The sequence below is a fragment of the Cervus elaphus genome, chromosome 9 (assembly GCF_910594005.1).
Source record: "Cervus elaphus chromosome 9, mCerEla1.1, whole genome shotgun sequence".
NCBI classification, from domain to species: Eukaryota; Metazoa; Chordata; class Mammalia; order Artiodactyla; family Cervidae; genus Cervus; species Cervus elaphus.
Window position 1 is genome coordinate 10,414,230 of NC_057823.1, and position 26,843 is coordinate 10,441,072.

General features: G+C 45.7%; 1 protein-coding gene across 3 annotated transcripts; it reads left to right on the top strand.

Annotated features, from left to right (window-relative positions):
- Positions 1-211: 211 nt before the first annotated feature.
- CALR3 (calreticulin 3) lies at positions 212-26,531 on the top strand. Of its 3 annotated transcripts, XM_043911097.1 has the most exons (10): positions 253-404; positions 617-718; positions 6,909-7,112; positions 14,291-14,385; positions 19,204-19,392; positions 20,474-20,581; positions 20,661-20,789; positions 21,738-21,830; positions 26,036-26,207; positions 26,364-26,531. In XM_043911097.1, the coding sequence occupies exons 1-9, from the start codon at positions 314-316 to the stop codon at positions 26,177-26,179; spliced, it is 1,155 nt and encodes a 384-aa protein (XP_043767032.1). In that variant the 5' UTR covers positions 253-313; the 3' UTR covers positions 26,180-26,207; positions 26,364-26,531. The 3 variants fall into 3 exon arrangements, with proteins under 3 accessions (XP_043767031.1, XP_043767032.1, XP_043767033.1); XM_043911096.1 differs by having other exon boundaries at positions 212-404; positions 26,036-26,531; XM_043911098.1 differs by lacking the exon at positions 617-718 and having other exon boundaries at positions 26,036-26,531.
- Positions 26,532-26,843: the final 312 nt, after the last annotated feature.

A 26,843-nucleotide genomic window follows, 5' to 3' on the forward strand; every position in this document is an offset into this window, starting at 1 on the left:
CGCTCACGGTGGAACACTCGTGCCCGAGGGGACCGTTGCCCTCGGCAACGGCGCCAGGGCGAAAGAGACTACATCTCCCGGGTCACCCCGCGCCCTGAAGACCAATAGCACTCCAGGTCACAATCGCAAGGCATCGTGGGAGTGGTAGTTTTGGGGCGGGCCTGGCGTGCACCGCGCGTCAGAGCCCAATGGAGTCTCGGGTCATAATCGCGAGGCGTGACGGGAGCTGTAGTTCCAGGACGGGCCCGGCGGGCCGCGGAGACCGCTGGACGCGCAAGCGGCAGTTGTGAGACTAAGTGGTGCTGCACGGTCGATGGCCGCGGCTCGAGTTCCGCTCTGGGCAATCTGTGTGCTGCGGGTGGCGCTGGCCACCGTCTACTTCCAAGAGGAATTTCTAGATGGAGGTGAAGGGGCGACGCCGATGGTGGCGGGGGTGTAAGCTCCCGCATACCCCGTTGTCCATCGGATGGCCTGAGTTGCCATTTGGCGCCGGCCTTTAGACGAAGGATCAGTGGTATCAAAACCCTGAAGCTTCGAAGCCTCGAGCGTCCCCATCATTCTCCCCAAGACACAAATTAAGTTTTCAGCCCTAACCTGTGTTATTTACCCCCTACAGAGCGCTGGCGGAACCGATGGGTGCCTTCCACTAATGACTCCCAATTTGGGCATTTTAGACTCTCCTCCGGGAATTTTTATGGTCATAAAGAGAAAGACAAAGGTTAGTGTAGGAATCGTGAGATTAATTAAATGAATATTAAACGCCTCATAGCAACCTTTCAAGGTAGGTGTGGCCCACCCCAACACCCATTTCACAATTCGGGAAACAGGCCTGGTAGGGTCGTTTTGTCTTTTCTCTCTTTAGAAGAGACCAAGATGATGTCTCTTTACAAGCACTAGTCAGATGGGTTTGGAGACCCGAGGGCTTTAGGCTCCGGAAGGAAAAAGATTAGAAGATACTTCTCATTTTTATTTTCAAGTTTAAAAAAAGAAAATTAAGGTTATATGCTGTCAAGTGGATGGATCTTAGGGGGTCCAACAGAATGAATATAGTTTACGACTGCACACCCAGATCAAGATAGGAACTTTCAGGCCCCAATTCCACCCCCAGAGGCAAGTCCCTCACCCCCACCCTGCCCCAAGTCTGTAGCCTTCTGGTACCACGAATAACCTCCATTCTGGCTTCTCATTCCTAGTGATCAAAAGTAGACAAACTACTGCCTGTTTTTTATGCACCCAGCTAGATTTCTAAGTTTTTTTTTCTTTAATCCACCTCAGGCCTTAGTCACAGCATGCGGGAGCTTCCGTTCCCTGGCAAGAAGATCTTTTTCTTGCCACGCATGAGTTCTCTAGTTTTGTCTCTCTGGCTTAGTTGCTCTGCAGTGTGTGGGGTTTTAGTTCCTAGAACAGAGCTTGAACCTCTGTCTCCTGCATTGCAAGGCGAATTCTTAACCACTGGACCACCAGGGAGTCCCCACTTCATTGTTTAGTTGTTGGGGGAAAAAAGGAAGGGAAATAGTATTTAATGATGCATTAAAGTTATACAACGTTCCCTGCAGTGTCTGAAATCTCACAGTCCATAAGTAAAGGGTTAGTGGAACACAGCCATGCTCAGTTATTTGCATACAGTCTGCAGCTGCTTTCAGGCTACAGTTCTCAAGGCAGAATTGTGTAGTTCAGACTCTCAAAAGTGTAAAATGTTTATTTCCTGGCTTTAACAGAAAAAAAGTTTACCAACCCCTGATTTAGATGAAAAGTTCCCCTCTTCACCACCTTCCATTCACTTTCCTTCGTCTTCCATCTTGGCCCTGTTACACCATCTTGCCCTAACACCCGGCAACCTCTGGTTTTGGAATGTAATTGCATTGCTTCATAGATACACATTGCTCCAAATTGTCAGGCTGTAATGGAAAAAATGGAGTGAAAATAACCAGTTCTATGAAGCTTGTCTAAGGAGTGGGGTTGTCATTTGTTTTTTTCCCCCACAATAGCTTTCCTTCCTCCAACCTGAAAAGCTGAGACTCTAGACTCTGCATTTCATTCACTCTAGCACATGTCTACTGAGAGCAGATACAGGCAAGGCACTGAGTATACTGGTTAATTCGACCCCTCACTGTGGTCTCCCAGGATCAGGACATAGAAGTCATGGATGGAAAGATCAATAGAAGTTAACTAGACAGAGAAGGGAGGTGCTGAGAGGTGATGGTGATAGCTGAGGAGTGGGGTGAGGCAGATGGCCTTCAGTTCAGTTCAGTGGCTCAGTCGTGTCCAACTCTTTGCAACCCCATGGACTGCATCACTCTAGGCTTCTATCACCAACTCCTGGAGCTTGCTCAAACTCATATCCATCGAGTCGGTGATGCCATCCAACCATCTCATTCTCTGTTGTCCCCTTCTCCTGCCTTCAATCTTTCCCAGCATCAGGGTCTTTTCCAATGAGTCAGCTCTTCACATCAAGTGGCCAAAGTATTGGAGTTTCAGCTTCAACATCAATCCTTTCAGTGAACACTCAGGACTGATCTCCTTTGGGGTGGACTGGTTGGATCTCCTTGCAGTCCAAGGGACTTTCGAAAGTCTTCTCCAACACCACAGTTCAAAAGCATCAATTCTTCGGTGCTCAGCTTTCTTTGTAGTCCAACTCTCACATCCATACATGACTACTGGAAAAACCATAGCCTTGATAGATGGACTTTGTTGGCAAAGTAACGTCTCTGCTTTTTAATATAACTTTCCTGCCAAGGAGGGAGTGTCTTAATTTCATGGCTGCAGTCACCATCTGCAGTGATTTTGGAGCCCCCCAAGATGAAGTTTCTCACTATTTCCGTGGTTTCCCCATCTATTTGCCATGAAGTGATGGGACCAGATGCCATGATCTTAGTTTTCTGAATGTTGAGCTTTAAGCCAACTTTTTCACTCTCCTCTTTCACTTTCATCAAGAGGCTCTTTAGTTCTTCTTAGCTTTCTGCCGTAGGGGTGGTGTCATCTGCATATCTGAGGTTATTGATATTTCTCCCAGCAATCTTGATTCCAAAATGTTCATCCAGCCCAGGGTTTCTCATGATGTACTCTGCATACTGACCTTTTTTGGCAAAGTAGTGTCTCTGCTTTTTAATATTCTGTCTAGGTTGGTGATAGCTTTTCTTCCAAGGAGCAAGTGTCTTTTAATTTCATGGATGTAGTCACCATCTGCAGTGATTTTGGAACCCAAGAAAATAAAGTCTATCACTGTTTCCATTGTTTCCCATCTATTTGCCATGAAGTGATGGGACCAGATGCCATGATGTTTGTTTTCTGAATGTTGAGTTTTAAGCCAACTTTTCACTCTCCTCTTTCACTTTCATCAAGAGGCTCTTTAGTTCTTCTTCACTTTCTGCCATAAGGGTGGTGTCATCTGTGTATCTGAGGTTATTGATATTTCTCCCGGCAATCTTGATTCCAGCTTGTGCTTCATCCAGCCCAGCATTTCTCATGATGTACTCTGCATGTAAGTTAAATAAGCAGGGCGATAATACACAGCCTTGACATTTTCCTTTCTCTGTTATTCCATGTCCGATCCTAACTGTTGCTTCTTGACCTGCATACAGATTTCTCAGGAGGCAGGTAAGGTGGTCTGGTATTCCCATCCCTTTAAGAATTTTCCACAGTTTATCATGATCCACACGGTCAAAGTCTTTGGCTTAGTCAATGAAGCAGAAGTAGATGTTTTCTTGGAACTCTCTTGCTTTTTCAATGATCCTATAGATGTTGGCAGTTTGATCTCTGGTTCCTCTGCCTTTCCCAAATCCAACTTGAACATCTGGAAGTTCTTGGTTCATGTACTGTTGAAGTCTTGCCTGGAGAATTTTGAGCATTACTTTGCTAGCATGTGAGATGAGTGCAGTTGTGTGGTAGTTTGAACATTCTTTGACATTGCTTTTCTTTGGGATTGGAATGAAAACTGACCTTTTCCAGTCCTGTGGCCACTGCTGAGTTTTCCACATTTGCTGGTATATTGAATGCAGCACTTTAACCACATCATCTTTTAGGATTTGAAATAGCTCAACTGGAATTCCATCACCTCCACTAGCTTTGTTCGTAGTGATGCTTTCTAAGGCCCACTTGACTTCACACTTCAGGATGTCTGGCTCTAGGTGAGTGATCATATCATTGTGATTATCTGGGTCATGAAGATCTTTTTTGTATAGTTCTATGTATTCTTGCCACCTCTTCTTAATATCTTCTGCTTCTGTTAGGTCCATACCATTTTTGTCCTTTTTTGTGCCCATCTTTGCATGAAATGTTCCTTGGTATCTATAATTTTCTTGAAGAGATCTCTGAAAGTGAAAGTTGCTCAGTCGTGTCCAACTCTTGACTATACAGTCCATAGAATTCTTCAGGCCAGAATACTGGAGTGGACAGCCTATCCCTTCTCCAGCGGATTTTCCCAACCCAGGAATCGAATCAGGGTCTCCTGCATTGCAGAAGCATTCTTTACCAACTGAGCTACCAGGGAAGATCTCTAGTCTTTCCCGTTCTATTGTTTTCTTCTGCTTCTTTGCATTGATCACTGAGGAAGGCTTCCTTATCTCTCTTTGCTATTCTTTGGAATTCTGCATTCAGATGGCTATATCTTTCCTTTTCCCCTTTGTCTTTCGCTTCCCTTCTTTTCTCAGCTATTTGTAAGGCCTCCTCATACAACCATTTTGCCTTTTTGCATTTCTTTTTCTTGGGGTGGTCTTAATCACTGCCTCCTGTACAATCTCACGAACTTCCATCCATAGTTCTTCAGGCACTCTGTCAGTCACATCTAACCCCTTTAATCTATTTGTCACTTCCATTGTATGATTGTAAGGGATTTGATTTAGGTCATACCTGAATGGTGTAGTGGTTTTCCCTGCTTTCTTCAATTCAAGTCTGAATTTGGGACCCACAGTCAGATCCTGATCTTGTTTTTACTGACTGTATAGAACTTCTCCATCTTCGGCTGCAAAGAATATAATCAATCTGATTCCGGTATTGACCATCTGGTGATGTCCATGTGTAGAGTCTTCTCTTGTGTTGTTGGAAGAGGGTGTTTGCTATGACCAGATGGCCTTATAATTGCCTGGATGGTAGCGGGAGGGACTGCAGATCACCTGAGAGAGAGATGGGTGGGGGGAGAATGGAGAAGAGAGAGATAGGTGTGGGAGTGGGAAGTCAACTGTGAATTCAGGCTTAGACATACTGATGTAGAATGCCAGGTTCATTAATGATGGCTCTCAGCATAGGCAGTTATGGGGACAGGAGTATGTTGCACAGAAGGGTAAGTTATAAGAAGACTGGCTGTTTTCAGGTTTGTCTTTTTTTAATTTAAGCATAGTTGATAGTTGATTTATAGTATCATGTTAGTCTCAGGTGTACACCACAGTGATTCAGTTATATATGTATATATATTTTTTTCAGGTTCTTTTCCTTTATGGGTTATTACAAAATACTGAGTGTAGTTCCCTGTGCTATTACAGTAGGTCCTTGTTGTCAGGTTTGTCTTATGGTCCAGTGTAAGGTAAGGAATTGGTTCAGAGCTGTGTGGCTGCTGAAAAAGGGAGTTTGGTCTTAAACGACTAAGCTTGTATAAGATGATTCACGTGACGAAAGGATGATTTTCTTCATAAAAATAGCCACTACACAGATGACACCTATGAACCAACTCACCCCATGCAGTGAAGCACCTTTTTTTTTTTTTTTCAGATCAGCATTCTATTCTCCTTTAGCCATTGTGTCTCTAAAGTAGCTGTTTTATGATGAGAATTAAGCTAAAGAAGTAGACTGCTCCATGTATTTATTTATTCAACTTTGTATTTTGTATAGGGATATAGCCAGTTAACAAACAATGTAGTGAAGGGACTCAGCCATACATACCCAAGTATCTGTTTCTCCCCAGGCTCCCCTGGCATCCAGGCTGGCATATAGCCCTGAGCAGAGTTCCATGCACTCTACAGTAGGCCTTGTTGGTTATCCTTTTAAATGTAGCAGTGTGTGCATGACCATCCCAAACTCCCTAACCATCCCTTCCCCACATCCTTCCCCCTGCAGCCAATTCATTCTCTTCAGTCTGTTGAGTCTCCTTCTGTTTTGTTGGTTCATTTGTATCATTTTTTGAATATGTATTCCACCTATAAGGGCTGTTATAGAATATCCCCCCTTCTCTGTCAGACTTATTCACTCAGCATGACAGTCTCTAGATCCATCCCTGTTGCTGCGGATGGCAATATTTCATTTTTTAAAAGATTATGTAGTTAGTTAGCTTTGACCGCACCGGGTCTTCGTTGCTGTGCTCAGGCTTTCTCTAGTTGTGGCGAGTGGGGGCTACTCTTTACTTGTGGTGTGCAGGCTTCTCGTTGCGGCTTCTCTTCCTGCAGCGTGGGCCCTAGAGCACATGGTCTTTAGTAGTCATGGTGCACAGGCTTGGTTGCTCCACGGCATGAGGAATCTCCCTGGATCGGGGTCACACCCATTTCCCCTGCACTGGCAGGCAGATTCTTAACCACTAGACCACCAGAGCAGTCCCCAAATGCTCCATTTTTTAACCCAGTTCTACAAAGCTTCCTTGTATATTCCCACCCCTTGGAAAATGAAGGGAAACAAAATGAATCCTTTATCCTTAATTAGACTGCATATCTGTCCATTAGAACTGAAGCGCTCTTATAACTTAAGACTTAACTGGTGTATTAAATACAAAAACACAAACATGGGTATGTGAGATGGAAGTTCTGTGGCAGCAGAGAGCCCGTTAGTGACACACGCATCGCATATTATCGTACAGATGTGCTCTAGGTGCAGGATCAACATAAACGGTTGGGAGGTTTATCAGGGGTCGGGGAGGATAGCCATTTAATTCCTGCCTTGCTGAGTGGTGTCATTCCTATTCCTTCATGAGTACTTTTTATTTAAAGGTCTGCAAACCACACAAAACAGCCGATTCTACGCCATCTCGGCACGGTTCAAACCATTTAGCAATAAGGGGAAGACTCTGATCATTCAGTACACAGTGAAACACGAGCAGAAGATGGACTGTGGAGGGGGCTACATTAAGCTGTTCCCTGCAGACGTGGATCAGAAGAACCTGAATGGGAAGTCCCAGTATTATATTATGTTTGGTGAGTTTCGATAGTGCTGACAACCATTTCTGATGATTTTTGAAAACCCTTCCACCTATAGGATCCTTAGATTGACTTTGCTCAAGTTGTGTTGAGAATATCTAACTAAAGGTTTTTAGTACTGCTAAACCTAATTAATTTGGAGGAGGGCATGGCAACCCACTCCAGTATTCTTGCCTGGAGAACTCCATGGACAGAGGAGCCTGACGGGCTACAGTTCTTGGGGTCACAAAGAGTCGGACACGACTGAAACGCCTTGGCATGCCAACACACAGATTTAATTAATATAGCAAAAAGGCAACTGTACCATTCTGTTGTTCCAGGGAGAAAGTTATTTATCCAATATTTATATAGCCCAGGTATTTTGAATACCTCAGGAATGTATACCTTGACCATGGGCCATGTCAGCCCAAAGCCTTGTGTATTCTGGCTGGTGAACCAAGGATGGATTTTTAACTTTTTTTTTTTTTTTTTTTGCTACACTGCATGGCTTGTGGGGGGTCTCATTTCCCCAACCAGGGACTGAACCTTGGCCATGGCAGTGAAAGCCCAGAATCCTAACCACTAGGTTACCAAGGAACTCTCAGGTTTTCAACATTTTTGAATGATTAAAAAAAGGACAGTACTTTTGATCCATAAAAATAATAGACACTCAGATTTCAGTGTCCACAAGTGAAGTCTTAATTGGAATGCAGCCTCGCTCTGTTCATTCACATCTTGTCTATGGCGGCTTTCAAGCAGCAGTGGCAGAACTGAGTGGTCATGACAGAGAATATGTAGTTCACAAAACCAAAACTATTTACTGTCTGGATCCTTACAGAAGAAGCTTGTTGACTGCTAGAATACATTAAATGTCTCTTAACACCAGGAGTAATTAACATCTGTGCTGGAATTGGGAAGGGACCACATTTGGCTATAGGAACTAGACATAACTGAAGTGTGTGGATTCAAAAACCTTTAGGAATGAGGAGTCTGGGAAGAAGGGGGAATAGGAAGTACCAGGAATCTGTCTCCCCACCTAGACAACAGTTGCACTGGCAGAATCTTTCTGATGTAACTATTATGGAACTCTGGAGTCAGTGGAAGTATCGCACCTTCCAGCAGAAGACTGGGGAGGTCACTGTCGGTGAGTTTCAGCTCTTTGCATGGTAGTACCTACCCATCTCCCACCTGTAGCCACATGGCTGACAGACAGCTGTGCACCCTATTCCTGGAGCAACTTCTACTGGAACCAGGGTAGGCAAAAAGCATCCTGTCCTCCAGATATCAAAGCTCTGAGATCTGATGGCTGATTCCTGCTTCTGATGGTAGAGGCACGGAAAAACAGATGGCTAGCCATTGTTGTTACACCTCCATACATTGTCGTAAGCCTCTCCTCTTCCAGCTGAAATGATTCCCAGGAGACTAAAAGGGCTAGAACCCTCCCCTCCTACCCTTCATTTTTCACCTTTCCCCCTTTAGGAAACTAGGCATTAAAGACTAGGACATTAAAAAAACAAATGCATATGCAAGGGAAGCTAAAAAGTGACTGCACATACCCAGGAGAACACTCAGAAAAAACTGAGAAAGCCCTGTTTATGCCACAGGCTGACCCTTGGTACAGAGTGAACCTTCAACAAATCAAGCAAAAAACCAAAAACAACAAAGCAAAGCCTACTGAAGGAGGAGAATCCAATTTCCAGAGTTAGCATTAGACTCAAATGTCCAGTGTTTAGCAAATAATCACAAAGTATACAAAGAAGCCAGAAAGTATGGCCCATTCAAATGGAAAAAAAAAAAATCAATATAAACTGTCCCTGGTAAAAAGACCTAATGACAGCCCTGTTAGACTTAAATATCTGTCTGAATGATTCTAAAAGAACTAAATGAAGATGTAGTGAAAGTCAAGAAAAATATGAGAAAATGGAAATACAACAAGGAGATTGGAAAAGAGCAAAAAAAGAAAGAAAGAAAGCCAAGGATATAGTAAACTTAACAAGAACCCAAAATCAAATTCTGGAGTTGGAAAGTACATCTGACTGAAAAGTTCACTAGAAGAGTCAAAGGCAGATTTGAGCAGAGAGAAGAAAGGATCCAAGAACTTGAAGATAGGTTAGTGGAAATGATCAAGGCTGAGAAGCAGAAAGAAACAAGACAGAAGGAAAGCAAACAGAGCCTAAGGGACCTATAGGACACCATCAAACAAACCAGCATATGCACTGTGGGGATTGCGTAGGAGAGGAGAGAGAAAAGGGAGCAGAGAGAATATTTGAAAAAAATAAAACAATGGCCTTACAAATAGCTGTGAAAAGAAGAGAAGCGAAAAGCAAAGGAGGAAAGGAAAGATACACCTATTTGAATGCAGAGTTCCAAAGAATAGCAAGGAGAGATAAGAAAGCCTTCCTCGGTCATCAGTGCAAAGAAATAGAGGAAAACAATAGAATGGGAAAGACTAGAGATCTCTTCAAGAAAATTAGAGATACCAAGGGAACATTTCATGCAAAGATAGGCACAGTAAAGGACAGAACTGTTATGGACCTAATGGAAGCAGAAGATATTAAGAAGATGTGGCAAGAATACACAGAAGAACTATACAAAAAAGATCTTCACGACCCAGATAATCACGATGGTATGATCACTCACCTAGAGCCAGACATCCTGGAATGCGAAGTCAAGTGGGCCTTAGGAAACATCACTATAAACAAAGCTAGTGTATGTGATGGAATTCCAGTTGAGCTATTTCAAATCCTAAAAGATGATGCTGTGAAAGTGCTGCATTCAATATGCCAGCAAATTTGGAAAACTCAGCAGTGGCCACAGGACTTGAAAGGTCAGTTTTCATTCCAATCCCAAAGAAAGGCAATCCCAAAGAATGCTCACACTACTGCACAATTGCACTCATCTCACACGCTAGTAAAGTAATGCTCAAAATTCTCCAAGCCAGGCTTCAACAGTACATGAACCAAGAACTTCTAGACATTCAAGCTGGATTTAGAAAAGGCAGAGGAACCAGAGATCAAATTGCCAACATCTGTAGAATCATCAAAAAAGCAAGAGAGTTCCAGAAAAACATCTATTTCTGCTTTATTGACTATGCCAAAGCCTTCGACTGGATGGTTCACCACAGACTATGGAAAATTCTTACAGAGACGGGAATACCGGACCACCTTACCTGCCTCTTGAGAAATTTGTATGCAGGTCAGGAAGCAACAGTTAGAACTGGACATGGATCAACAGACTGGTTCCAAGTAGGAAAAGGAGTATGTCAAGGCTGTATGTTGTCACCCTGCTTATTTAACTTATATGTAGAGTAAATCATGAGAAATGCTGGGCTGGAAGAAGCACAAGCTGGAATTGAGATTGCCGGGAGAAATATCAATAACCTCAGATATGCAGATGACACCACCCCTACGGCAGAAAGCTAAGAAAAATTAAAGAGCATCTTGATGAAAGTGAAAGAGGAGACTGAAAAAGTTGACTTAAAGCTCAACATTCAGAAAACTAAGATCATGGCATCTGGTCCCATCACTTCATGGCAAATAGATGGGAAAACAGTGGCAACAGTGACAGACTTTATTTTTTGGGGTTCCAAAATCATTGCAGATGGTGACTGCAGCCATGAAATTAAAAGACGCTTACTCCTTGGCAGGAAAGTTATGACCAACCTAGACAGCATATTAAAAAGCAGAGACATTACTTTGCCAACAAAGGTCGGTCTGGTCAAGGCTATGGTTTTTCCAGTGGTCATGTATGGATGTGAGAGTTGGACTACAAAGAAAGCTGAGTGCCGGAGAATTGATGCTTTTGAACTGTGGTGTTGGAGAAGACTCTTGAGAGTCCCTTGGACTGCAAGGAGATCCAACCAGTCCATCCTAAAGGACATCAGTCCTGAATATTCTTTGGAAGGACTGATGCTGAAGCTGAAACTCCAATACTTTGGTCACCTGATGAGAAGAACTGACTCACTGGAAAAGACCCTGATGCTGGGAAAGATTGAAGGCAGGAGAAGGGGACGACACAGGATGAGATGGTTGGATGGCATCACTGTCTCAATTGAATACACTTCGGGAGTTGGTGATGGACAGGGAGGCCTGGCATGCTGCCATGTCTCACATTTACTCTTGAATTTAAAATCTGAAATGAAAAAGGTCTTTCTTTAGATTAAAAAAGACTTTTAAGTGGCTCAATTTGAGTTATGGTGATTATTCCCTCAAAACAGGATGGCGGAGATAATTGGCAAAAAAAAAAAAACATTACCACTTGTCAAATTAGAGATGATTTCACAAATATTTGATTTAGTTAGATTTGGTAAACAAAATAACTGCAAATACCCACCTAAATACTACCTTTAAATACATTCAACATGTCTGCTACATGTAAATTTTTTCTGTATTATTTTGTTTTTAACTCACAATCAGTTACATTTCGCTCAAACCCATTGTGTCAATCTTAGAACACTTCCTGTGATTTCTTAGCTGCAGTTTTTGATTTGAGAGCAGCTTGCAGGTATTGAAGAGAAAGAGAGGAATATGTTTCATTGGGCCCTTCCAGGGACCTTAACTATGAGATCTTAGATTATGTTTAAGACCTTGGAAATGGGTAACGTGGCCCCCATTTTGCAAATAAGGAAACTGAGGCTCAGCAGGATTAAAATACTTGCCCAAAAGTCAGGTCAGCCCCTCTTCAGAGCCCATATGCTTCCATTCTTCACAAAAATCCATTCCTGCATAGCTATTTTATGAATGCTGTTAATGGAAAAACCAGAAAAACAGATTTTTCTGGTCAGATCTGGGCACATTCTGAAGCTGAGTTTAATAGTAAAAGCGTGTAGGTGCTTAGAGCTAGAGAAGAAATTTCTGACCAATTTCGAGGGAAAAATAAATTTCATGTTCCAATCCCAAGGTAATAGTTCTGTTTAGTTCAGTCGCTCAGTCATGTCCGACTCTTTGTGACCCCATGAACCGCAGCACACCAGGGCTCGCTGTCCATCACCAACTCCCAGAGCCTACTCAAACTCATGTCCATTGAGTTGGTGATGTCATCCAACCATCTCATCCTCTGTCATCCCCTTATCCTCCTGCCTTCAATCTTTCCCAGCATCAGGGTCTTTTCCAATGAGCCAGTTTTTCGCATGAGGTGGCCAAAGTATTGGAGTTTCAGCTTCAGCATCAGTCTTTCCAGTGAACACCCAGGACTGATGTCCTTTAGGGTGGACTGGTTGGATCTCCTTGCAGTCCAAGGGACTCTCAAGAGTCTTCTCCAACACCACAGTTCAAAAGCATCAATTCTTCGGTGCTCAGCTTTCTTTATAGTCCAACTCTCACATCCATACATGACCACTGGAAAAACCATAGCCTTGACTAGATGGACCTTTGTTGGCAAAGTAGTGTCTCTGCTTTTTAATATGCTGTCTAGGTTGGTCATAACTTTCCTGCCAAGGAGTAAGCGTCTTCTAATTTCATGGCTGCAATCACCATCTGCAGCGATTTTGGAACCCCAAAAAAATAAAGTCTGTCACTGTTGCCACTGTTTTCCCATCTATTTGCCATGAAGTGATGGGACCAGATGCCATGATCTTAGTTTTCTGAATGTTGAGCTTTAAGTCAACTTTTTCAGTCTCCTCTTTCACTTTCATCAAGATGCTCTTTAATTTTTCTTAGCTTTCTGCCGTAGGGGTGGTGTCATCTGCATATTTGAGGTTATCCAAGGTAATAGACTTTCATACAAATAGTTCACATAGCTTTTGTTTTTTTTTTAATTAAACTCTTTTCCAGCAATAACCAAAAAAAAAAAAATTTCATAAACAACACATCTTCAGGGAACTCCACTGGGAGATAGATGTGGTGTTTTTTCTCCTCCTGTAGGATGCTATTTCTAAGTTCAACAGCGCGTCTACTCTGATAAATTGTTAATATTCTTTAAGTAATAATGTGCAGCCTAGTTATCTCTTATTTATTCTGGAGGTTCATCACTACAGGTTCTAGAAGAAATTGAAGTCACCTGCTTGTGTTTACAGAGTTTGTTCACGAGGGTGGGTACAGGCTTGGGTCTACAGATATGGTGGACTTCGATTTGAGACAGAAAGACACGCAGATGCTCTCATACATTCCTACCGCTTCAAGTCAGTGAAGGCGCAGCTGGGTGGTAATTCCAAACATTCTCGGAAGGCTTGACAGATTCTCTAGATCCCTCCAGTAAACCTTGCTTAGAATATTCAGAACTTCTTAGTCTCTGAGCAAGGAATAAAGTATCCTACAGAATTCCATTTCCTTAGTGACTGAAACTTGATCTCATACCAATTTATAAAAATCATTAACTTTGTTGTGTTTTTTTTTTAAGGCTTTTGTTGTTGTTGTTGTTGTGGACCACTTTTAAAACCTTTATTGAATTTGTTACAATATTGCTTCCATTTTATGTTTCTTTGTTTTTTGGCCATGAGATGTGTGGGATCTTATCTCCCTGATGCAGCACCTCCTGCAAAGTCTTAAGCACTTGACCACCAGGGAAATCCCCAAAATCATTGAACAGAACTTCTTACAGACTTCACCATGCATCAGAATCTACATATTGATCGTAACCTCTCTTTTGCTCATGATGTGGGGATATCGTTAAGAAAGAATATCTATATTTGCATATATTTTCTTGGAGCATAACAATAATAATAATAAATGTTGAGCATTGCCATACTAAAAGCTTTACATACATTAGCCCCTTGAATTGGCAAAATAGCTTTGTGTGGAGTGAAGATTAACACCCCCATTGTATAGCCTGGGACACTGAGGCAGGAGAGGCAAATATGTTATTTGCAAATATGTCTCAACATGAGAGATGGTTGGGATCAGAGCCAGTCAGTCCAGCTCTGGAGCCCTCCTGTGGGCGCAGGACCCTGGTCAGAGCTTCTGAGGGAGGGTCTGAGGTTCAGACTGCATGTGGTGGGGACGCTTACCAGACTGTTAGACCTTCCTTTTCTTCCTCACCTGCTGGCTTAGCCTTGAGTTCAGAGTGGTTGCAGTGACTGTGACCTGACCTGAGTGTCGCTGTCCATTTAAAAAATCTCCCTGCGGGCATCTGATTATTCCCAGACATGTACGCTCTCTGTGTCTTGTTTACTGTTTCAGGAGAATGGTGGGGATATTGCTGTGGTGATGTATTACGGAAGGAATTTGAGAGCGGTTAATTTTTGTTTGTTTGTTTTATAGGACCTGATATTTGTGGATTTGACATCAAGACAGTTCATGTTATTTTACATTTCAAGAATCAGTATCATGCAAACAAGAAATCAATCAGGTGTAAGGTAAATGCTTTCCTGTTAAATTGGTGATCATGTTAATTCTTGAAAAGATGCTAATGGAAGTTTGTAGAAAACAGTTCTTACCTTAAAATATTTAAGGGAACCATGGGGGTGAGCCTTGTCTGTCCTGTCCCCACTTTCCAGTTTAGCAGGCCCATTAGAGACACTTGTCCACAACTTGGATTGGATTGGGTTCTGAAGTCTTTTGGTTTTTTTTTTTTTTTTTTGGATGAAAAATTATTTTATTTTAAATTTAAATTTACAGTTTTTTTAAACTTTTTGTTTTATGTTGGGATATAGTTTGACAATGATTAACAATGTCATATGTGTGTGTGTGTGTGTGTGTGTGTGTGTGTGTATAGACGTGTATCCATGCTCCCCCAAACTCCCCTCCCACCAGAAGGGCACACTTACTTCTCACCCTGAGCTGTGACATCCATTTATAATTTGCTTCATAAGGGTTACAGCAGAATGGTGGCATTTCAGCCCCCATCATCATTGGGCTTCTTAGGTGGCGCTAGTGGTAAAGAACCCACCTGCCAGTGCAGGAGATGCAAGAGACTCAGCTTCAATCCCTGGGTCTGGAAGATCCTCTGGAGGAGGGCATGGCAACCCACTCCGGTATTCTTGCCTGGAGAATCCCATGGACAGAGGAGCCTGGAGGGCTACAGTCCATGGGGCCACAAAGAGTCAGACATGACTGAGCGACTTAGCACGCATGCACATCCATCATCATTAAGGAATGAAACATTCAGGATGAAAAATCACTCTGGAGGAATTAATCTTCCAAATACCAAAACTTTTTTTTTCCTAAATATTTATTTGTTTGGCTGAACTGGGTCTTAGTTGCAGCATGTGGGATCTTAGTTGCAGCATGTGGGATCTAGTCCCCTGACTAGGGATCGAACCCAGGCCCCCTGCATTGGGAGCAAAGGGTCTCAGCCACTGGGCCACCAGGGAAGCCCCCCCAAAACATTTTAAAATGGGAATATTTCTAAAATGAACGCATACATCCTTTACCTTTATACCCAGAGGATCCTGTGAAAATGACCCTTTAGGTCTTAGGGCCTGTTTATACTCAATGACCCTGCCCCAGGCTTCTCCAAAGAGGCAACTTGCATTAAGTCCCTGGTGTCTGGGCCTGGGAAGAAGTACCCTCCCTCCTGGGGGGTGTGCAGCCCCCACTTTGAAGGTAAGCACCAGGAAGTAGGGACTCGTCCCCTGAGGAATCCCCAGCACCCATAGCCTCTGGGAATCTGGGCAGGACGCCAGTGTGTTGCAAGATTATTGAGAGCAAGGAGAGGAAGCATACATGCATGCGTGCTCTCTGCACGTCCAACTCTCTGCAACCCTGTGCCCTGTAGCCCGCCAGGCTCCTCTGTCCTTGGGATTCTCTAGGCAACAGTACTGGAGTGGGTTGCCATGCCCTTCTCCAAGGGATCTTCCTGACCCAGGGTTCAAACCCAGGTCTCCTGCATTGCAGGTGAATTCTTTACCAACTGCGCCACCCGTGAAGTCAGGGAGCATCCATTCTTGTCTCTTACTCAGCCCTGAGCCGTGAGTGTGGCTTCCTTGCAAAGCCCCAGTGAGTCTCTGTCTGCAGAGTGGTTTCTCTCGGGGTCCCACCTGCCGACCTGGGGGTTCGAAAGGGTCAGCAGGTACCCCTGTATATGAAGACCTGACACCCTCCCTTGGGGGAGTGAGGAGGAGCTCAAATTCCAAGTCTTCCTCCTCTGCCTTAGTGTTGGACCAGTGGGCACGTCTTTGTGATTGACTCTGTTCAACGGCAACTCAGGTGTGGGAGAATGAAAGGGGGTGACCCTACCAGACGGAGCTGTGAGTTCTGGCCTGGACGGTGCCTGGGAGGACAGAACTGGGTCACCTGGAGGCAGCAAGCCTACAGGGCCCTGGGTGGCACTGGCAGGCCGATGATGCCTCGGATGGGTGCTGCTATTTCTGCAGCCTGCTAGAAAAATAAGAGATGAGTCTGTTGAGGGAGCTTTGGAGCCTCAGATCGTAGCAGCTAATCAGCATTAGGGCCTCCTGGGTGAGGAGTACGGTTGTCTTCACGGGGCTCCGATTTTCTCTGCGATGCTGTAAAAGATGCTGTAAAAGAAACGTACTGGTCAGCCCTCCGGGGTTTTCACGGAGGAGGTCTGGTCTGCATTGTTAGAAAAATACCTCGGATGTTCTGGGGAGGGAAGGAGAACGCAACAGGTAGAGAGATGGATGCGACTGTTAGATCAAGGCTTCAGCAGGGTGCAGAACCAGGGGCATTCTATTTCATTTCACTTTTGACTGTGCTGGGTCTTCATTGCTGCGCAGACTTTTCTCTAGTTGCCGCGAGCGAGGGCTGCTCTCCAGTTGCAGTACATGGGCTTCTCACTGTGGTAGCGTCTCTTGTTGCAAAGCACAGGTCTAGGGTCAGAGTCTTTAGCAGTCACAATTCGCAGGCTCTAGAGCACAGGCTCAATAGTTGTGGTGTACCGGCTTAGTTGCTCAACGGCATGTGGGGTCTTCTCCGACCGGGGGTGGAACCTGTGTGTCCTGTATTAGCAGGTGGATTGTTTACCACTGAGCCATCAGGGAAGCCTGGAACCTGGGAACATTTTGACAGATGATTCCTGTGTGGGGTCCGAAAGACTTGGTGATGTTTGGAATGTGGATGTTGAGGGTGGATGATGACCCTCAGCAGCATTGCTGTTAAATAGGAGGGGAGATAAAGGCCAAGAAAGGGGTCAGGGCCGACTCAGGGGTCGTGTGTAGAGCAGCTGGTTGTGAAATCTGGGTTAACGCTGAGGAAGCATGCGTGTGTGTGCCCAGTCACTCAGTCGTGTCTGACTCTTTGCGACCCCAGAGCCAGCCAGGCTCTGCTGTCCATGGGGTTTCCCAGGCAAGATTACTGGAGTGGGTTGCCATTTTCTCCTCCAGGAGGTCTTCCCAACCCAGGGATTGAACCCGAGTCTCCTGTGACATGGGTGAAGAGTAAATTGCTGGAAACTTGGAACCTGAAGTTTGGCTGACAGGTGGGATTAAGGATGTTGGTTTGAAGCTGTTTGCCTAAGTGTGAGTGTATCTGTTATCCCTCAGCAGGCTCTGAGCCTGTGGCCAAATCTCAGAGGGTGCCAGCCGTGGGGCCAGCAAGCTCAAACTCTAAGCTGAGAAAGGTGAGTGGAGACAAAGGCAGGCAGAGAGCAAGGGGAGAGCATTGGAAGAATCGTGCATTCAGCTGTCAGAGTGGACTACAAAGGCTGAAAGAGACGCGGAATAGACTATAGTGCTGATTCTGGATAGAATTATTGGCCACACAGTATGGCAGACCAAAGGGGTACTGAAAAAAATTTTTTAATTTTATTTATTTACTTTTGTCCATGCTGGGTCTTCATTGCTATGTAGGCTTTTCTCTAGTTGCAGCGAGGGGGGGCTACTCTCTCGTTGGGGTTCGCGGGCTTCTCATTGCAGTGGCTTCTCTTGTTGTAGAGCACAGGTTCTGGAGCACTTGGGCTTCAGTGGTTGCGGCTCCTGGGCTCTAGAGTACAGGCTCAATAATTGTGGTGCACAGGCTTAGTTGTTCCACAGCATGTGGGATCTTCCTGGACCAGGGACTGAACCCATTTCTCCAGCATTGGCAGGTGGATTCTTTACCACTGAGCCACCAGGGAAGCCCCCTGAAAGTGTTTTTATTTCGCCTTTAGCAGGGACAGACTCCTCCTGTCAGGGCCTTTGTGCTGGGGCGGTGGTTCTCAAACCTGAGTGGTGTCAGAGACCCTGGAGGGCCTGTGAAAGTGACCAGAGGTCTGCTGAGTTCCAATGCAGCAGATCAGGGCTGACCTGGGAACGAGCATTGCCCATGTACCCCCAGTGAGACTGTTGCTGCCAGGGTATGGTGCTTGGGTCCCCTCTGCTGGTGACTGGCACATCCTGGGAACCCCCAGCTTCCCTAGGCACCCTCCCACCCGCCTTCCAATCTTCCTTTATTTTATTTATTTTTGGCCACACTGTGTGGCTTGAGGGATCTTAGTTCCCCAAGCAGGGATTGAACCCATGCCCCCTGCAGTGGAAGCACAGAGTCTTTTTTTTTTTTTTTTAATTTATTTATTTGACTGCGTAGGTCTTAGTTGCATCCTTGGGATCTTTTGTTGTGGCACACGATCTCTAGTTGTGGTACCCGGGATCAGGAGCTGCGGCCCACGCGGGCTTAGTCACTCCCGCTTATGTAGTTCCCTGACCAGGGATCAACCCTCATCCCCAGCATTGCAAGGCAGATTCTTAACCACTGGACCACCATGGAAGTCTCCAGACCTCCTTTATTGAATGTTAAATGCTTTCCTTATGTCCAGTCTGGGCTTTTAACCATGCCCAAGAAAGAAACCAGGCCTGCCCCAGCCAAGCTTCAATTGTTGGACAGCTCATCAGGATAGTGTTACGAAGTTCTCCCCCATGTTGGTATCTTTCGGAATACTGAACAGGAAGTTGTTTTCCGTACAACTTTTCCTAAGTCAAACAACGCAACGGTCCCCTGGTTCACACCGACTTTCCCCATCATGATTGCCCAGGAGGTTAGAGGTGAGAGCAATTGCCTTTGCATAGAAAAGGGATCAGCCACACAGGGAGGGCCACCAGCAGTGAGGAAGTGCTCTACGGAGGGGTGACTCTTCTGTAGGACACCCGTTCATGGTCAGGTCAGCCCCCTTTCTAGAGTGCCTCTGCTTGTGTTTACGGTAAGGCTTTGAGCCATGACAACATGCACTGCTTACCTCGACCTGCCTTGAAACATCGAGGGTCTCATTCTTTTCTTCTTCTCCCCCCCAAAACACGCAGGTTGATAGCTTTACACACCTTTACACTCTGGTTTTAAGACCAGACCTCACTTATGAAGTGAAAATTGATGGTCAATCGATTGAATCCGGAAGCATCGAGTATGACTGGCAGTTAACATCGCTGAAGAAGACGGAGAAGGCATCAGCAGAGGCTGAGGGTTGGGACCAGGCTGCCAAGGACAAATCCCAGGTGTGGATTCTCCCCGCACAGCTGCTAGAAAGTGTGAAGCGTAGTTTGTAAGTACCCAGGGGCCGTACAACTGCTGCGCGCCTGGTAGGGATGATGCCAACAGTAAAACGAGGCACCCTCTCTAGAGCGTATGCGCTGAAACCAGCCACACAGCTGCGTACTTCAGGGTATTGTGAAAGAGTTAAGAGTATTTGAGATGAAAGCAAGAAGGGTTTGTTTTCTTAACCGATATTTTTAAAATCTTTATTTTTATTTATTTGGCTGCACCAGGTCTTGGGCTTCCCAGGTGGCTCAAGTGGTAAAGAATAATCTGCCGGCCACTGCAGGAGACTTGAGTTCAGTCTCTGGGTGGGGAAGATCCTCTGGAGGGGAGCATGGCAACCCACTCCACTATTGCCGCCGGGAAAATCCCATGGACAGCGGAGCCTGGTGGGCTACAGTCAATGGGGTTGCAAAGAGTTGAACACAACTGAGCATGCTTGCACCTGTGCCAGGCCTTAGTTGTGGCATGTGGGATCTTAGTTCCCTCACCAGGGATCAAACCCATGACCCCTGCAATGGGAGCATGGAGTCTTAACCACCAGGCCACCAGGGAAGTCACAAACCAATGTCTTTTTCTGAAAAAGGAAAATGCATCAGCAACCTTTATTAAAATGATTTTCTTTTCATTCTGTATTTGAACGTAGTATTTTGAGCATCATACTTGTGACTGACAACCAAGCATCCATGACTGTAACAGCTGTGTATTAGTTTCCTATTGTTGTTCAGTCAATAAGTCTTGTCCCCCTCTTTGCGACCCCATGGACCGCAACACGCCAGGCTCCTCTGTCCTTCATTACCTTCCGGACTTTGCTCAGATTCATTTCCATTGAGTCGGTGATGCTGTCTAACCAAAAGGACTGCAAACTGCAGGCTGTGATCGAAACCCTGGTGAGGTTAGGAACCCCAGCACTCAGCTCTTCCACCATCAAGCTGAGGAAGAGAAAAGTGCACCCGGGGTCACAGGCCTGCCTCTGCCTCTTGGCAGATCTCCTTTCTCAAAGCTGAGCATCTAACTCTCTCCCCCTGCACACATTTGAAGGACTGGGAGAAGCATTTTCTGGACGCCAGCGCCAGCAAGCCGAGTGACTGGAACAGCGAGCTGGACGGGGACTGGCAGGCGGCCATGCTGCAGAAGCCTCCGTACCAGGTGCGTGGGTGACATCGTCTTCCTGCCAGTCCCTCCCTCCCGTGTCCCCAGGGACCACCGCTTATGGTTTGTCTTGCAGGATGGCCTGAAACCTGAGGGCATAGACAAAGATGTGTGGCTCCATCAGAAGATGAAAAACAACTATTTGACCGAATACGATCTCTCAGAATTTGAGAACATTGGTGCCATTGGACTGGAGCTTTGGCAGGTCGCTCGTTTTGTCTTGTTTGTTTCTGCACTGGGTCTCTATTGCCGTGTGTGGACTCTCTCTGGTTGCAGCGAGCAGGGGCTACTCTCTAGCTGTGGAGTGTGGTGGGCTTCTCGTGGTGGTGGCGTCTCTTGTTGTGGCTTTCGGGCTCCAGAGCGAGGGCTCAGTAGTCGTGGCGCATGGGCTTAGCTGCCCCGAGGAATATGGAGTCTTCCAGGACCAGGGATCAGGCCCGTGCCCCCTGCGTTGGCAGGTGGCTTCTTAATCACTGGACTGCGAGGGACATGCAAGTCGCCGGGTTTTAAACTTGCTCTAGTTTAATAGCTCTGAACTGCAGCCTGAACTTCTGCTCCTATCGTGCACCTGGCACCCCTACCCAGACCCAAAACTTGCAGCCCTAGATAAAACGGACATCCTTCCTGCCCTCTGGACACTTCTTGTCTGCCCTCCACGCCCCCTGGAATTCTGCCTGGAGCTGGCCTTGTGGTGCCTGTCAGCTCTAGGATAAGACTGCAGGTTCTGACGTAGTGGGTCTGGGGTGGGGCCTGAGGTCCTGAATCCCTCGCGATGTTGATGCTGCCCATCCATGGCTCACACTTTGCACAGGGAGGCTCTCAATCAGTGATTCTCCAACATCACTGGATGCTCGAGTCCCTGGGGAGGCCTTCAAAGCCTCTATGTCAGGTCGCACCCCAGACCCGCTAAACCAGCATCCCTGGGAGTGAGGCCAGGCATCAGCAGTCTTGTCGGTGTTCTCAGTGGACCCCACACACAGCCAAGTTTGAGGACAGTGCCCTGGAGGGAACTGATGTTCTAGAAAAGGGTTTCAGCCTGTGCTGATATCGACAGCTAATCACTGTGACAGTACTGAATAAATCACAGCAGTTTTTATTTTGTGGACAGTTTCATTTTCCACACCAGTAACAAAGGTCTTATCTTCATCCACAGGTGAGATCCGGAACCATCTTTGATAACTTCCTGATCACAGATGACGAAGAGTATGCTGAGAATTTTGGCAAGGCCACCTGGGGTGAAACCAAGGTATGATGAACACAATGAACCTTTTCTTGTTTTTTCTTTCTTTTTTTTAAGAAGCCAGCCGTTTATTTATGTACTTATTTGGCTGTGCTGGGTCTTCACTGTTGTACGTTTGTTCCCTTTACTTTCGGTTAGTGGGGGCTGCTCTTTGTTGCAGTGCGAGGGCTTCTCATTGCAGTGGCTTCTCTTGTTGCAGAGCATGGGTTCCAGAGCGCAGGCTCAGTAGCTGTGGCGTGTGGGCTTATTTGCCCTGTTGTATGTGGGATCTTCCCGGACCAGGGGTTGAACCTGTGTCCCCTGCATTGGCAGGTGGATTCTTAACCACTGGACCACCAGGGAAGTCCATGAACACAATGAACTTTGCTTTTGTTATTCATTTATTTCCACACTTGAGTCTCACATATAGAAAAAGGTGTTTTACTTTTTCTATGATAAACACCCCACCCAGATCAAGATATAGAACATCACCAAAGCTCTAGGAGCCTCTTCATGTCCCCTCCTAGCCGACACTCACCCTCAGAGGAACGGCAGTTCCACTATTGCATCATTGCAGATGGATATGACTTCCTTTTGAAATTCATGTCAATGTAGCTACCCATTTTTTATTCATTCAGGCCGTGTCATGAGGCTCATTTGTATTTTTCCATAGAGCAGTAGCTTGTCCTTCCTTTGTGAATATTCTAGAAGCTATGTGTCTGTTCTCCGTGGATGCGGCTTTGGGATGCTTGCAACTTGTGGCCTCAGGGATAAGCTGGTTCCTGTCATTCCTGTACCTGTCTTTCAGTGGCCACATGGCCAGGAGTAGACAGAACAGTCACCAGTTCATACTCAAACAGTTTCCAGCGTGTCATCCTATTTACATTCCCTTCTGCATGGATGAGAATTTCAATGCAGAAGGGAATGTAAATTCTTGGCCATGCTAGGCATTACTGTCAATTGCTGATGAGTCGGATTTATTGAAGTCTGACTTATGTGCTGTGAAATGTACAGTTCTGTGAATCCTGACAAACATTTATAGTTATGAAAATACCACTAAAAATCAAGATGTAGAACAATTTCGTGCGTGTGTGTTCAGTCGTGTCTGACTCTTTACAACTCCATGGACTGTAGCCTGCCAGGCGATTCCATCCATGGGATGTCCCAGGCAAGAATACTGGAGTGGGTTGCCATTTCCTTCTCCTGGGGTCTTCTCAGCCCAGAGATCGAGCCTGATTTTCTTGGATCTTCTGGATTGGCAGGCGGATTCTTTACCACTGTGCCACCTGGCAAGCCCAGAACAATTTCATCACCCCCAGAAGTCTCCTTGTAGCCAAGCCCTCCCCTACTCCGGCAACTACTGGTGGTCTGATATCGTCCCTATTGGATTTTTTTTTGAAGTATAATTTATTGACAATGTTGTATTAGTTTCAGGTATCTAGCAAAGTGCTCTCTCTCTCTCTATGTGTGTGTGTGTTTCTGTATTCTTTTTCAGATTCTTTTTTCCTTATAGGTTATTACAAGATGCTGAATATAGTGGTTCCCTGTTCTGTACAGTAGGCCCTTGTTTTTATGCCCCTACAGTTTTGCCTTTTCCAGAATGTCATATAAATTGAATCATGTAGTGTAGGGTCTTCTTTTTTTGTCTTTTTCTTTTTTGGCCTCACTGTGAGGCACGTGGAATCCTAGTTCCCTGACCAGGGATTGAACCTGTGCCCCCTGCACTGGGAGCGTGGAGTCTTAACCACTGGAGGCATGGAGTCTTTCTGAGTCTGCTTCTCTCACCAAGCGCAGAGTCTACAAGATTTCTCCATGTTACTGGGGTTTCATCAGTGCTTTGTTTCTCCATCTTACTGAGTAGTTTATCTGCTCACCAGCTAATGGACATTTGGGTTCTTTCCAATTTTTAACCGTATAATCAAAGCTGCAAACAATTTTGCATATAGTTTTTTTTGTGTGTGTGGATGAGCGCTTTTATTTCTTTTGGTTAAAACCCAGGGTGGGGTTTGCTGAGTTGCATGGTGTGCCTTTAACTCTATGAGAAATTGCCAGACTGTTTCCCGAGGGGCCGCACTGTTCTGCACTTCCTCCAGTCTCCCCAGCACTGGGGATTATGGGTTTCTATAGGTGTGTAGTGGTATCTCTCTCTAGTTTTGTGTGTATTTCTCTGATGAGGAATGGAGGTGGGCACTGTTTCATGGCTTTTGTGGCCATTTGGATATCCTCATTTGTGAAATACCTGTGTTCTTAAATTAAAAAAAAAAAAAAATCTTTTGGCCCCACTGCATGGCATGAGGAATCTTATTTCCCCAACCAGGGATCAAACCTAGCCCCCCTGCATTGGCAGCACAGAGTCTTCACCACCGGGGAAGTCCAAAATACCTGCGTGTTAAGATGTAACACCTGTGTGTTAAGATGTAAGTTTTGTTGTTAATCAGGTATGGCAAGACTTCCAGACCAGGAAGTGGCCACCATCAAAAAGATAGTTTGTTTTACTAACAGATCCTGAGAGGAGCGGCCAGGCCATGCCATGCCATGCAGGGCCACATGGGGAAGCACCAGGGTTGGTCAAGAGGCAGAGGGAAAGGGTGGAAGATATGAGCGAAAAACTGTGGTTTAGTCTCTGCAGGAAGGAGTAGATGAAGCAGGATAAACAGGCTTAGGATTGGCTAGTTTTAAGAATTTCAGTGGGCCCTGGGGCACTAGTTCTCTAGCACCTGGCAATGGGATAATTCAGATGAGATCTCAACCCTGAATATAAAAAGCCCAGTAGTGGAGGTGGTTAGGGATGTGAGCTCTGGATGTAGCTTACATATGAAAGGAGTTCTTTCAGTCATTGACTGTCTCTAAGACTCAGTCCCCTTGGAGGGGCCATCCATCCCTGGGTCAGCAGGGCCCCACACATCAGAGCAATAGAAGCGTGTCATGTCCGTCATCCTGGACCAGCTGCAAAGTGGGTGCTTAAACTTTGAACATTTCATTTCATTTCGGGGGGAAACTTCCCCTTCACTGATGAAAGGTGGTTATCACTAAGGGATTTTTCTTATGAGCCATTTCTTCTTGAATCTGATTTCTGCCGCAAAGGCTTACTAAACTCTTTTCGGCAATGACTTCGGGAACCTCCTTGACGTGTCTGCACTCAGTCCTGGCCTTTCTTTTAATTACACAAGTTTGGATTTTCTCATTTAGGCTCTGAGGGCTCTTCTCATCTCTCCCTTACTGGTCAGCTGTTTGAAAGACAGGCCCAGGTGCTCTGGAAATGGAAGAAGGAGCGGGTATTTGTTTCCTGGGGCTGCCATAACAATATCACCACAAACTTGCTGGCTTAAAACATCACAGATGGGAACTTCCCTGGCAGTCCAGTGGTTAAGACTCTGAGCTTCCACGATAAGGGAGTTGGGTTTGATCCCTGGTCAAGGAGCTAAGATCCCTCATGCCATGAAGCTGGTCAAAAACAAAAAAGCCCATGGCAAATGTATTCTCCCAAATTCTGGAGGCCAAAAGTCCAAAATCAGTATCAGTGGGCTGAAATCAGGGCATCAGCAGGGCTTTGCTCCCTCCAAAGATTCTAGGGGAGAACCCTTACTTCACTTCTTGCAGCGTCTGAAGGATCCTGGTGCTCCTTGGTTTGTGGCCACATCCTTCCAGTTTTTGCTTCTGTCTTCACATGGCCATCTCCTCTTCTGTTTGTGTCAAATCTCCCTCTGCTCCTCTCCTATGAGAACACTGTGATAGAATTTAGGGCCCAGCTGGTAAGCCAGTAGAATTTCCTCATCTCAACATGCTTAATTTAATCACATCTGCAAAGCTCTTTCCCCCTACATTGTGTGTGCGTGCTAAATCGTTTCAATCGTGTCCAACTCTTTGCAACCCTGTGGACCGTAGCCCACCAGGCTCTTCTGTCCATGGGATTCTCCAGGCAAGAATACTGGAGTGAGTTGCCATGCCCTCCTCCAGGAGATCTTCCCCACTCAGGGATCAAACCCACATCTCTTTCATCCCCTGGATTGGCAGGTGGGTTCTTTACCACTAGCGCCACCTGGGAAGTGCTCTCCTACTCCATACAAGGTTACATTTCCAGGTTCCAGGAATAGGGACCTGAATATCCTAGGGGGGTTCTTTTTCAGTTGACCCCAGCTGTTGTGGAGGCAGGGGCAGGCTGTATGCTGACACCCAGTCAGCCCTCAGAAAGCATAATCCCTGGGCACCGGGCTCTTTGTTTTTTTCCCCAGGGCCCAGAAAAGGAGATGGATGCCATACAGGCCAAGGAAGAAGTGAAGAAGGCCCAAGAGGAAGATGAGGACGACATGTTCATGGGCAGGTTTACTGGGCGAGAAAATAGCTTCAGAGCATTCCACAGAAGGAACGAGTTTTAGTCATCCCCACCCCAGATAAAGATGACTGGTAAAACCTTGTTTCTTTACTTTATTCTACCTTTAAAAGTGCAAATGTCCGCATGCGTGGTCATTTGTCTAGTTTTCTTTGAAAATGTTCTTATTCTTCTCAGTGGGGTGGGTATGGTTCTCCCTGAGAATCTCCTCTCCCCTCCCCTCCCCCCAGGTCCCCCTTGTTCCAACCTCCCCCCATCCTGGTACCCAGAAACATTTCCTCTGGACAAACCCAAGTGCTGGAGGAAGCCCGAGGCCAGTGAGACTCTGGCCAAAAACACCACACTCTCTTCTTAATCCCCACCCCAAATGTTTTATAGAAAAAAGGTAGTAAAACTTACTTTGAGAAAGGAGAAACGATGCTTCATTGCTTTGGGTTGTAAATGACTGGGGCTTCCCTGATAGCTCAGTTGGTAAAGAAATCAGTTGCTCTCCTGCCTGCAGTGCAGGAGACCCCAGTTTGACTCCTGGGTTGGGAAGATCCCCTGGAGAAGGGGTAGGCTACCCACTCCAGTATTCTTGGGCTTCCCTTGTGGCTCAGCTGGTAAAGAATCCACCTGCAATGTGGGAGACCTGGGTTTGATCCCTGGGTTGGGAAGATCCTAATAACATATGGGAAACTTTTTCAGTATGGAATCTTTATGCAGCACCC